Source organism: Plecotus auritus (assembly GCF_963455305.1).
Source record: "Plecotus auritus genome assembly, chromosome: 11".
Taxonomy (NCBI): Eukaryota; Metazoa; Chordata; class Mammalia; order Chiroptera; family Vespertilionidae; genus Plecotus; species Plecotus auritus.
Window position 1 is genome coordinate 46509142 of NC_137777.1, and position 13820 is coordinate 46522961.

At 40.1% G+C, this 13820-nt stretch overlaps 1 protein-coding gene across 1 annotated transcript in view; it reads right to left on the reverse strand.

The window, feature by feature from the left end:
* ATAD2 (ATPase family AAA domain containing 2) overlaps positions 1–13820 on the reverse strand; it is a 66830-nt gene that overhangs the window by 20020 nt on the left and 32990 nt on the right. The window contains exons 14-16 of the mRNA XM_080646769.1: positions 2947–3106; positions 973–1063; positions 34–348 (exon numbers count right to left, since the gene is read on the reverse strand). Of these exons, the coding sequence (XP_080502895.1) occupies positions 34–348; positions 973–1063; positions 2947–3106 (566 nt within the window). The remainder of the gene's footprint in view (positions 1–33; positions 349–972; positions 1064–2946; positions 3107–13820) is intronic.

Sequence of the window (13820 nt, forward strand, 5' to 3'; positions counted from 1 at the left end):
TGAAAATTAACTTTAACCGATCAAATTTCATACCGGAGTCTAGTGCTTTATTTGTTCTGATTTCCGCATGTGGAAATACTCTCTGAAGGGCTTCTAAGATCCTGTGAACAGTACTTTGCAGGAGTGGTTTCACAATGGTGGACAGTGCCTGCCCAGGTGATGTCACAGCTCTTTGGGAGGCTGGTATCATCTTTTGCATAGCTACCTCAAAATCTTTAGCTGAGATAGTAATTGAAGAGAGATCCAACTGTAGTTTCTCACTTGTGTTATAGATCTGTGGGTAGCGTCGACGCAGAGCACATAAAGCAGCCTCAGAGCATATTGACTTAATATCTGCACCACAGTATCCTACCCAAGGCAAAAAAAAAAAAAAAAGAGGAAAAAAAGGAATAGTAAACTACCATCCTATTAGCATGACGATGGTTAAAATTAAAAATCACCCTAACAGCACAGTAGCAAAATATTTAGGAGTAAGAAGGCTAATATGGTGGTGATAACCATCAACAAATCAACTTTTGTGAGTGAAATAGGCAAATACTAATATAGCATAGAGGTCAACAGCAACAGTTTTAAAATCACGGACAAGTTTCAAATTCCAGTTTGTCATTTTCTAGACGTGTGCTCTTTGGAGAATCATGTATGCTCTGTCAGCCATTTCTACATTTGTAAAATGGGGATAATGTTACCTACTTTATAGGACTGATGTGAGAATCACCTGAAATATATGTAGAATGCTCAACAGGATGACTAGAAAACTAAGCAGCAAAAGATACCTATTATTATCTACTTGGCTCTCAAAATCCCCAACAGCTAATTTGTCAAATATCTCTATTTCATATCTGGAACTTTGTAGGAAGGGAACAGTAGAGATGAGAAACAAATATAAGTGTGAATTTCTTTAACCATAACATTGTAAGACTATATATCTTTGAAATGCATGTATTTCTTTTAATGCTTAAAAGCAATGTTTACCAACACAGTTTTCTGCTAGTTCTTCTAGAAATATGTCCAGTGGTTTAGGATTCCAATCCCTGGTGTGTATCTTTAGAATTTCTTTTCGAGCCTACAAATAAAAACAAATTTTTACATCTATAATAAACTGATATTCAGATTAGAATGATTTCAATTTAAAATACTTTTAATTATCTAAAATGTTAAAGATATCACTGTATAATAATAAAAGAGTAATATGCTAATTAGACCAGATAGACCGGACATCCTTCTAGACCAGTGGTTCTCAACCTTTCTAATGTGGCGACCCTTTAATACAGTTCCTCGTGTTGTGGTGACCCCCAACCATAAAATTATTTTCGTTGCTACTTCATAACTAATTTTGCTACTGTTAATGAATCGTAATGTAACTATCTGTGTTTTCCTACAGTCTTAGGCTCTACAGCAGCGGTTCTCAACCTGTGAGTCACAATCCACAGGTTGAGAACCGCTAGCAGGGTCGCCTAAGACCATCGGAAAACACAGATAGTTACATTACAATTCATTAACAGTAGCAAAATTAGTTATGAAGTAGCAACGAAAATAATTTTATGGTTGGGGGTCACCACAACACGAGGAACTGTATTAAAGGGTCGCGGCATTAGAAAGGTTGAGAACCACTGTTCTAGACAAAGCCATGGTGGCGGGAACCGAGGCAGAGGCAGTTAGGGGCGATGAGGCGAAGGCAGACAGAGGTGGTTAGGGGTGATCAGGCAGGCAGGTGAGTGGTTAGGAGCCAATGGTCCTGGATTGCAAGGGGGATGTCTGATTGCAGTCGGACATCCCCCGAGGGGTCCCGGATTGGAGAGGGTGCAGGCTGGGCTGAGGGACCCTCCCCGCATGCACAAATTTTGTGCACCAGACATCTAGTACCTAACCAGAAATATGAAATAGTAAAAAAAAAATTTATTTGTACACGTTTAAGAACTTTATATTAAACACATTTACATTTATAGGACTCAAGTTCCATTCATATAAATGTGAATGAGAGAAAGTAAATAACTAATGAACGTTCATTCTGGTACATATTAAGAACTGTTAGCCCAGCCAACATGGCACAGTGGTTGAGCGTTGACCTAGGAACCAGGAGGTCACGGTTTGATTCCCAGTCAGGGTACATGCCCGGGTTGCAGGCTCGATCCCCAGGAGGGGGGGGCGTGCAGGAAGGGCTGATCCATGATTCTCTTTCATCACTGATGTGTCCCTCTCTCTCCCTTCCTCTCTGAAATGCATAAAATATATATATATATATATATATATGGAACTGTTTTTAAGAGTGCTGAACAGCTCTGCCGTATTTTCTGCTTGGTTTTCAAAAGATTAAGTGGTTGGGTTTTTTTTTTGTGTGTGTGTTTTATATTTTATTGATTTTTTACAGAGAGGAAGGGAGAGGGATAGAGAGCCAGAAACATCGATGAGAGAGAAACATCGATCAGCTGCCTCCTGCACACCTCCCACTGGGGATGTGCCGCAATCAAGGTACATGCCCTTGACTGTAATCGAACCTGGGACCTTTCAGTCCGCAGGTCGACGCTCTATCCATTGAGCCAAACCGGTTAGGGCAAGATTAAGTGGCTTTAAAATAACATGGAGGTACCCATGAAAAAGCCAAGGCTAATACATTGGCTAAGGATTGACTGTCCATTTGGCCATATGTTCTGAAGCAAAACAAAGTTGTATGATTAAATTCAAAGGCTGTGTTCAAATTGAAAGAATTTCAAGAGTATTTTTAAGGAGGCATTATTTTAAAAAATAAATAATAAATTATCTGACTTATTTTCTTTAAATAGAGTAATACTCCCTAAAAATACATACATACATATTTGGGTGTTAATCATAGAACTTTGCTTCAGAACCTACAAAACTCAACCTTCAAATTTTCACTGTACCAAGACTTGTTCATGATAAGGGTGACATATTTTGTCAAAATTTGAGTGATGTTACTTAAATTCTTACATCTTTATCAGGTAAGCTGAAAAGAAATTCTCTGTCAAAGCGACCAGGCCTTCGTAAAGCAGGATCAATAGAATCCAATCTGTTGGTAGCACCAATGACCACAATTTCTCCTCTGCTGTCCAATCCATCCATAAGAGCTAACAGGGTGGAAACAATTGAGCTAAATTTAAAAATAAGAGAGAAGAGATTAATCGATTGGATGTGGACTATATCACTTCTTTTGGTAAGAGGTTAATACATTAAACATGAACAAATTTTCTTAGAGTATCCCACTACTTTCAATAGATTTTTAAAATGTCTGCAAAACAGCATACTAAATAATATGTACAGATTAAAATAAACAGAAGACATAGATGGTTTTTAGAATGGATCCTGAAAGCCATTTCATAAAACATGATTTTTCAAAGGAACTTGAATTCGCAAACAAAACATAAAAATATACTAGTAAGTACCACACAGATAAACAGTATCTAAAATTGTAAAATGTTCCATTGTATACAGATCAAAGAACCCCAAAATAAAATAGAATACATATAAAGCATAAAATAGAATATAAATAAAGCATAGAATTGTAATTACTTTAAATATTTTATTGTGGAGAGAGATCAGTAAAATAATTTCCACATCTTCATCACCTAGTTTCAACCAACAATATTCCTTTTCTATGTCTTTACCTGATAGCTTTAAAAATCAAAACCTCAGGTAGATAATTTAATATAAATATATCATGTATGCATTTCTAAGATAAGGACTTTAAACACTCCCATGATACTATGACATCAATGTAAATAATAGTAATTCCTTAATATGACCTAATACTAGTACCAAATCACCCCCGATTTACTAATTTGTTCAGTCAAGATCCATACTCTGCACTAGGCCATACAACCCTCAAATCCATACCAGTTCCCATCACATTCCCTCCCCTTTTTTTTCCTTCCTCCATGCCATTTATTTGTTGAAGAAACTGGGTCATTTGTCTTAAAGAATATTCTTCCCACATTGTGAACTGGGTTGATAGCTTCCTGATGGGGTCAACATAACTTGTCTTTTATTATTTATGTATCCTATAAACTTGTAGTTAGATCTAGAAGCTTATAGATGCAGGTTAAATTACTTGGAATAGCACATTTCATAGGAATATACCATGTGTTTCCAACTGTATACCTCAAGGGTTACATAATACTAGTTTCTCACTTAAGATCAAGTGGGTTGGGTTTTTAAGTGATGTGTTGTCAGCTTACTCAACTCATCAATTTTACTTACTGCTTAGATCAGTTATTTCTCAACCTTGGCACAATTGACATTTTGGATCAGAAAATTCTTTGTGGTGGAAAGCTGTCCTGTGCATTCTAGGATGCAACAGCATTCCTGATCTTCACCTACCACGTGCTCCCCTCCCCACACCACAAGTGAGAAAATCAAAATTGTCTGCAGACATTTGTCCTCTGGGGGACAAAGTCACCTCCAGTTGAAAACTACAGGTAGAGATTCACTTTTACATAAAGGGCTGCGAAATGCTGGTTTTTCTAACTCAGTAATTTCCTTTGCTTTTATTAACTGTGATTTTCCTATAAAGAAGAACATTAATTCATCTACTATGAAATTATCCTGATTCATGGCCTGAATCATAGTTATCGAATAGGAAAAAGAAATGCTTGATTCATTCTCTTTATCCAATTTTCAGAGTAATGAGTCACCGTCTTAGCAACCTCAGAAAACCTAATTAGATTTTTAAAAAAAGATCATTATAAACTGACTTTTTAATGTACTTGATGTATTTCAATCTATTGTAGTCATTATTATTTTTGATGTTCAAATCGTCCCATCTTTGTCCAATGAAAACTCCTTCAAAATTGACTCCTATTTCATTCTGATATGAACCTAATTGTCTTCGATTGCTTCCTTGCTTCCAGGCATGACGAGATGTTGCAGGCTTGTCTTATTTCCTGACTCAGTTCTGAAATCTATCATCTCTCCTAATAGTGCTAGTATTTAGAGCCCATAATCTGTGTGCTAGGGGTACAATTGCTACTGGATTGTGATTGCTTCTAGACCTTTTTAGTGTCCAGAGTTAGTAATTATTTTTTTCTTTAAAAAAATTCATCATGAACTCATAACGATATATAATTTTAAAACATAACCAAGGAGATAAAAGACTTATACTCGGAAAACTATAGAACACTGAAAAAAGAGATAGAAGAAGATATAAACAAGTGGAAGAATATACTGTGTTCATGGGTTGGTAGAATTAACATAATTAACATGTCCATACTACCCAAAACCATCTATAGATTCAGAGCAGTCCCTATTAAAATACCAATGGCATATTTCACAGATCTATAACAAATACTCCAAAAATTTTTATGGAGCCAAAAAAGACCCTGAATAGCTGCAGCAATCTTGAGAAAGAAGAACAAAGTTGGAGGGATCACAATACCAGATATCAAACTGTACTACAAAGCCACTATAATCAAAACAGCCTGGTACTTGCACAAGAACAGGCATATAGATCAATGAAACAGAACAGAGAACCCAGAAATTGACCCAAGCCATTATGCTCAATTAATATTTGACAAAGGAGGCAAGAACATACGATGGAATAAAGATAGTCTCCTCAATAAATGGTGTTGGGATAATTGGACAGGTACATGCAAAAAATGAAACTAGACCACCAACTTACCCCATATACAAGAATAAACTGGATAAAATATTTAAATATAAGTTGTGAAACTATAAAAATCCTAGAAGAAAATGTAGGCAGCAAAATATCAGACATCAGCCTGGCTGGTGTGGCTCAGTGGTTAAGCATCGACCTACAAACTAGGTAACGGTTCAATTCCCGGTCAGGGTACATGCCCTGGGTTGCAGGCTCAATCCCCAGTAGGGAGCATGTAGGAGGCAGCCGGTCAGTGATTCTCTCTCATCATTGATGTTTCTATCTCTCCCTCTCCCTTCCTCTCTGAAATCAAGAAAATATAATTTAAAAAACATTGGGCTTTCTCCCTTCAGGGGGTGTGTTTGTGCCCTCCCCCTCTCCTTCCCCGACAGGCACATTTCCTCTAACCTCTAAGGGACCTCATGATATGTTTGCTATGGTCAATAAATTCTTGTTTGCTTTTCTAAAAAAAAAAAAATTAAAATTAAAAAATATATATCAGATATCTCACATAGCAGAATTTTCACTAATACAACACCTAGGGCAAGAGAAACAAAGGAAAAAGTAAACAAATGGGACTACATCAAACTGAAAGCTTCTGCACAGCAAAAGAAACCAGCATCAAAATGAAAAAAGAACCCACTGTATGGGAGAACCTGTCTGCCAATGATACATCTGATAAGGGGTTAATTTCCAAAATATATAAAGTACTCATACAACTCACCAAAAAGAAGACAAATAATCCAATTAAAAAGTGGGCAGAGGATCTAAATAGACACTTCTCCAAAGAGGACATACAAATGGCCAAGAGACATGAAAAAATGCTCCAAGTCACTAATCATCAGAGAGATGCAAATTAAAACCACCACCTAGGAAAACAGTGTGGGGTTTCCTCAGAAAATTAAAAATGGAACTGCCATTTGACCCAGTGAATCCACTTCTAGGAATATATCCTAAGCCTGAAATACCAGTCAGAAATATGTTCATAGCAGTGTTATTTACAACTAGAGCTGCGATGCACAAAATTCATGCAAGCGTAGGCCCTCGCAGTCCCGACTGCCTCACGGGCCCGCCCCCACCCCTGGTCGTTCTGGAAGGTCTGGAAGGTCATTCCGGAAGGTTGTTCCGCCATCCAGTCTAATTAGCATATTAGCTCTTTATTATATAGGATAACTAAGATCTGGAAACAGCCCACATGCTCATAATGATATTTTTAATTCACAGTAAAGATTTTAATTGAACTTACTTTATATTTGTATCCTCTTTTTCCTAGGCTACAATCTTATTTTCTAATGTATCGATATAATTACTTGTACATCAAATTTCTTGTTAAATTTATTCTACATATAAAAAGTCATATATAAAAAGTTTGTATGATTACTGGTAGGACATATACAGACAACTTTTTACCATAGTACTTGACATTTTCATTTACTACTCAGCAACAAATGAAATTGTATAGCATCAAGTCAAAGAAGGCAACCAGAATATAGTAAATATTGTCAAGTATTAGAAGAGTCAAAACCTACCTATTACATTATTTCTTATTCCTCTTTTATATCATTTACAATAAAGAACAATACTGGCATACATGAAGGCATGCAAACATTTGCTTTAGGGTATCCCAAACTAATTAAGCAATTACAGATAATGAACGAGCTCATTTTATTTTTTAAAATATATTTTTATTGATTTCAGAGAGGAAGGGAGAGCTAGAGAGAGACAGAAACATCAATGATGAGAGAGAATCATTGATTGGCTGCCTCCTGCATGCCCCCCACTGGGGATCAAGCCTGCAACCAAGGTACATGCCCTTGACCGGAATCGAACCCAGGACCCTTCAGTCCGCAGGCTGATACTCTATCCATTGAGCCAAACCAGCTAGGGCTATGAGCTCATTTTCAAAGAAGTTCTGAAAAACTGAAAAGGAACTGGGACTTGAGGCAGTGTCACTAAAGAAAAGTACTCCCTTGAGTAAACAGTTTATCACAAGGGATATTCAATTTTCCCATCCTGAAAATGAGGAAGTTGTGCTAGTATTAGAATATTAAACTAGTAGTCATGCTAGGACATATTTTATTTGGCTCAGGCAGTGTCTTAAAAGAATCTGAATTGGTTGGCAATATTTAAAAGATATTTACAAATTTGAATATAAAATTTAAGAAAGAGAAAAATTATTTTTCAAGTCTGGGTCAGCTTCTGCACTTCAGGAGGTTGGAGATAAAAACAACTGGTTATGCTCTTATGACTGAACACTCAGCCACATTCCACATCACAACCCCACACTTACCATTAGTTTGCCTCACTCATCTCATTTGCCTTATGCCTTACTTCAGTGGCCAGTGTGCATTTAAGTTTGTAACCAAGATTTTAAAAAAATTACAAATAGTATTTTTTACTTATCACCATTAAAAGTCTGAACTTTAGAGAGACCAAGATGGCGGCATAGGTAAGCACCTAAACTGCTGCCTCGCACAACAATTTCAAAACTACAACTAAAAGACAGAACGGACACCATCCAGAACCACAGGAAAGCTGGCTGAGTGGAAATTCTACAACTAGAAGGAAAGAGAAAAGCTCACAGAGAATTGGAGGTACGGCAAAGGGTCTTTGTGCGCGCAGAAAGGAAGGGCGGCTGAGAGCCTGGCTGACTTTCTCTGGTGGGAGGGGGAAGGAAGCGCCCGACTGCACTGAACCCCAGTTCTGACTGCACTGAACCCCAGTCCCGGGCGAAACCCCGTGGACCCAGGCTCTTACGGGGGGAGTCTGGACTGTCAGGTATAGAAAAAGGCACCCGGAGACTCAGAGACCCGGGGGAGCCCCGGCGGGCAGGGGTCTGGAGGCGCGCACGCCAGTGTGCACAAAGGCTGCAGAGGTTGCCACAGGCTTTCCCTAGCAGAAGGGAGTCGGAAGCTCCTGACTGCACTGAACCCCCGTTCCAGGCGAGCCCCTGGGGACCCACGCTCTTGTGGGGGGAATCTGGACTCTCGGGCGGAGACTCAGGAGCCGAGGAAGGCAGAGGTCTGGAGGCGCGGTATGCCAGTGGGCACAAAGGCTGCGGAGGTTGCCACAGGCTTTCCCTAGTGGAAGGGAGTCAGAAGCTCCTGACTGCACTGAGCCCCAGTTCTGACTGCACTGAACCCCAGTTCCAGGCGAGCCCCTGGGGACCCACGCTCTTGTGGAGGGAATCTGGACTCTAGAGTGGAGTCTCGGGAGCCGGGGAAGGCAGAGGTCTGGAGGCGCGCGTGCGCACAAGGGCAAGGCTGACTGGAAGCCAAGACTGTCTGCTCCGCCCTGAGACTCCACCCCATCCAAGCTCAGCACAGAGGCTATTGCAATTTGGCAAGTCTAATCCTATAAGGCTGTCTCCAGCACCGAACTTCTCCCAGCGTAGACACAGCTGATCCTTACAGCCAACTGGCCTGGAGGTCAATTCCTCCCAGTGATACCAACAACAATCAAGACTTAACTACAACAAGGCTGTACACACAGTCCACAAAGGGGTGCACCAAGAGTGTCCACCTCAGGTTAACTGGGGAGGCAGACCCATTGGGCCATATTGGAAACCTAGCACACAAATCTACCCTACCAACTCAGGGAAGCAGTGAAAATGCGGGTCAAAGAATCAGATCACAAACGAAAGAAATGGAGGAAAACAAATGACTGGATATAGAACTCAAAACCACGGTTATAAGGCTTTTCAAGAATATCCTAGAAAAGGCCGATAAATATAACGAGACCCTCGAAGATATGAAAAAGGACCAACTAGAAATTAAACATACACTGACTGAAATAAAAAATATTATACAGAGACCCAACAACAGACTAGAGGAACACAAGAATCAAGTCGAAGAACTGAAATACAAAGAAGCAAAAAACACTCAACCGAAAAAGCAAAAAGAAAAAAGAATCCAAAAAGTTGAAGATAGTGTAAGAAGCCTCTGGGACAACTTCAAGCGTACCAACATCAGAATTATGGGGGTGCCAGAAGAGAGAGAGCAAGACACTGAAAACCTATATGAAGAAATAATGACTGAAAACTTCCCCCACTTGGTGAAAGAAATAGACTTACAAGTCCAGGAAGTGCACAGAACCCCAAACAAAAGGAATCCAAAGAGGACCACACCAAGACACATCATAATTAAAATGCCAAGAGCAAAAGACAAGGAGAGAATCTTAAAAGCAGCAAGAGAAAAACAGTTAGTTACCTACAAGGGAGCACCCATACGACTGTCAGCTGATTTCTCAACAGAAACTATGCAGGCCAGACGGGAGTGCCAAGAAATTTTCAAAGTGATGAATAGCAAGAACCTACAACCAAGATTACTCTACCCAGCAAAGCTATCATTCAGAATTGAAGGGCAGTTAAAGAGCTTCATAGATAAGAAAAAGCTAAAGGAGTTCATCACAACCAAACCAGTATTATATGAAATGCTGAAAGGTATTCTTAAAGAAGAGGAAGAAGAAAAAAGTAAAGAGAAAAATTATGAACAACAAATACATATCTCTCAACAAGTGAACCTAAAAATCAAGTGAATTAAAAACCTGAGGAACAGAATAATCTGGTGAATATAATAGAATCAGGGGCATAGAAAGGGAGTGGACTGATAATTCTCAGGGGTAAAGGGGTATGGGGGGGTTCAGGAATAGACTGGACAAAAATCATACACCCATGGATGAGGACAGTGGGGGGGAGGTAAGGGCAGAAGGTGGGGTGGGAACCGGGTGGAGGGGAGCTATGGGGGGAAAAGGAGAAACAATTGTAATAATCTGAATAAAGATTTATTAAAAAAAAAAAGTCTGAACTTTGAACAGATTCTTGGGGCCGACAGCAGCTGCCCTATATCTAAATCCAGCCTAGCACAAGGAATGCACAGGGCCTACTCAAGAATGCAAATAATCCTTTCCACTAATATTTACAGGGTAAACTAAGATTGTTGGTAGAGTATTAAATTTGACCGTAAAATAATAATCAAGTTTTCAGATTAATTTAAATAGGCTAATTGAAATAAGTGAATATTCAAGAAAATTTAATTGTACTGGACAAAAAACTGTTCCTAAAGTAGTAACTAAAATTTCTATTGGTAGTTCATCTCATGCTAAAATTCCTGAACATGCAAAGAACCTAAAGCAGTCATATTTTTGTGCAAAAAATTAAAATTTAAAGTTATTAAGACTGCATTATAAAATTTACAAAAGCCTCCATTAATCAAAAAAAAAAGGGGGGGGATAGTAGGGTAATATCATGTAAGGAAAAATATCCTATAAGTAAATTACATCTAGAAAGTTTTTACTTTACAAAATTAATTTTCATTTGTAATGCTAACAGCAAGACACCGATGAAAAACACACATGTCTAAATAAGACAAAAAATCGTTTGGGCAAAAATAAAAAGGATCCTAAATCAATTATATAGAAAAGATTCCTTTATTAACTTTTGGTCAAGAATATGTTTGTATATTTTCAGAAAACAACTCCAAGACCATGTGGATTCCTGCAACAGAGAGGAATTGACAGGTCTGCTCCAACCATGAAGACAAGAGGAGAAACAGTCCAGAGATGGAAGACGCTGACGACGCCTTGCCATGCTAGCCGTCAGCAGCTGTGTGTCGCAGCAGGTTGCCTAGGACCAAACCAGAGAGGGTCGGACCTGCATTGCCACTGTGTGCCCACCATCCAGATATCATTGCTGACATGTACACATAAGGAACTGTTTGACATTGAAACGGGGACTCAGAACTGTTGGACATTGAAATTGGGACTCAAACACTTTTTGTTATTATATGTTTATTTCTAGTCTGCAGAGGCAAGATTTTTTAAAGAAAAGAAATGGGGAAAAAATAGATACAAAGGCAAAGAAGCATTGAACAGACTGTCAAACTATAGCGGGAAGGCAGGGGAGGTTGGGGTGGGGGCTGTAAGAGATCAACCGAAGGACTTGTACGCATGCATATAAGCATAACCAATGGATACAAGACACTGGGGGGGGGGGGCAGGTAAAGGCATGTACTGGGGGGTAGGGGAGGCCGGGGGGAGGTCAATGGGGAAAAAAAAGGAGACATATGTACTACTATTTGTAATACTTTAAACAATAAAATAAATAAATAAATAAAATAAAAACCAATTTAAAAATGGGGAAAAAAAATAGATTCTTAGACTGGCAGCTCATATCCATTAGCTCATTTAACTTTCACACCTGTCTCATCCCCAATAGCTTTTCCAGTACTACTACCTTCAAAGCTCCGAGTTTTCCCAATTTGAACTTGGGCTTCTTCAGCATTTGACTTTTCTAACAAAAACATTGTGGAGCAGATAAGTAGATTGGCAAGCCTTTTCTATGTCTTTTCCAATGCTATCTGGGATCAATGTATTGACCACTTCCTTTTGAGTAATTTGTCTGCACCTCTCGGGTCATGATTTCCATTATCTTCTCCCGGATCCCGCAGACCTATTGATGCCGAGCATAAGGTCTTCAAATTTGATGGTTGTATTTTTTAGTAAAACCAGCATAGAATAGATGAAGCAAATAACCATTGCTAATCTTGACATCAACGTGAGCTTCAATTATGGTCTGCCATTTTTTGACCATGGAGCACATTTTGTCACAGGTAAGATACATGCCATGGAAATTAGGCAGTTTTTGCCCTGAATGTCCTCAGTAATTAGCTTGAGTTTTCTTTCTTTTATTCTTTTTTTTTTTTGGTAAGATTCAGTTTAAGATGATAGGGCATTTAAGTATAAAAATAAGTCTTCATTAAAAAGAATGCACAAGCAGCCCTGGACACACCCACAAAGCCACTGAAAGTACAAAAGGGAGGCCACATCAGGATATGGTTCCAGAAGCCACATGGTTCTTCAACCTCATAGGAAATTTGATGATTGAAATTTTCAAAGCTTTTCAATGACACAATTGACCTCCTTTCCACCGGGATGCATGGGTAGACGGCTCAGATGGTGCTAGTGGTCCGCAGTCTCTCTGGAAGTGACAGGATCCTCCTGGCTGGGTTATCTGGACGATGGCACAGGTGTGCACCCACACCCATCCATAAGAGGCTTATGTTCGCCATCACATGGCGGTTCAAACCAAAGTCGGAATGTTCCTCTTCCATCTCCCATCTTCTAATGAGTCTCGGTATGGTTAAAGTGGCCAGACTCTCCTGCAATACATCTCAGGCAGGGCTGGGCGGAGGGACCACCACACTTGGTGGCCCCTGGCCGCTGGCTGGCTTTGGCGCAGGGAGGCGGCCTCCAGGCTGGCCTCCAGCTCCCGGCTGCCCCAGGACACCAGGGCGCTGGCCTTCACCTGGGGACAGCCCCGCTCCTGCGCAGCTGCTTCAAAGCTCCAGCACACCCGCTTCGCGTCCCCCGGAACCTGCAACTCCTCCGGCCTCCGCCAACGCCAGCGGCCCAGAGCCAGGGTGTCCATGCGACCCACAAGCCCAAGTCCGCGGGACTATCATCTCCACCAGAGGTCTCGAGTTTTCTTTTTCTTTTTTTTTGTTTGTTAATCCTCTCCAGAGGATATTTTTCCATTGGTTTTTAGAGTGAGAGAGGGAGAGACAGAGAAATGTCGATGTGGAAGACACATGGATTGGTTACCTCCTGCATGCACCCCGACCAGAGCAACCAAGGTACGTGCTCTTGATCGGAATCGAACCCAGGACCCTTCAGTCCGAGGGCCAAACCGGTCATAGCTTGCTTGAGTTTTCTAAATGCAATCTCATCACTCTGCAGATCAGCTAGGTTCACTTTAAAAACATGATCCCCTGCCTGGCCGGTGTGGTTCAGTGGATAGAGTGTGGTCCTGCAGACTGAAGGGTCTAGGTTCAATTCCAGTCAAGGGCATGTACCTTGGTTGCTGCTGGATCCCCAGTGGGGGGTGTGCAGGAAGCAGCTGATTGATGTTTCTCTCTCATAGATGTTTCTAACTCTCTATCCCTCTCCCTTCCTCTCTAAAAAAATCAATTATATATATATATATATATATATATATATATATATATATATATATATATATATATATTTTAAATAAATAAAAACATGACCCCTGAGACCATCAGATGGGATTTTGGTTCCTTGAATCCTCATGACGTGTTTTTCCATTATTACTTACTAGAGGCCCTGTGCACGAAATTCATGCATGGAGGTGGGGGAGAGGGTCCCTCAGCCTGGCCTGCACCCTCTCCATTCTGGACCTCTCGGGGGATGTCTGACT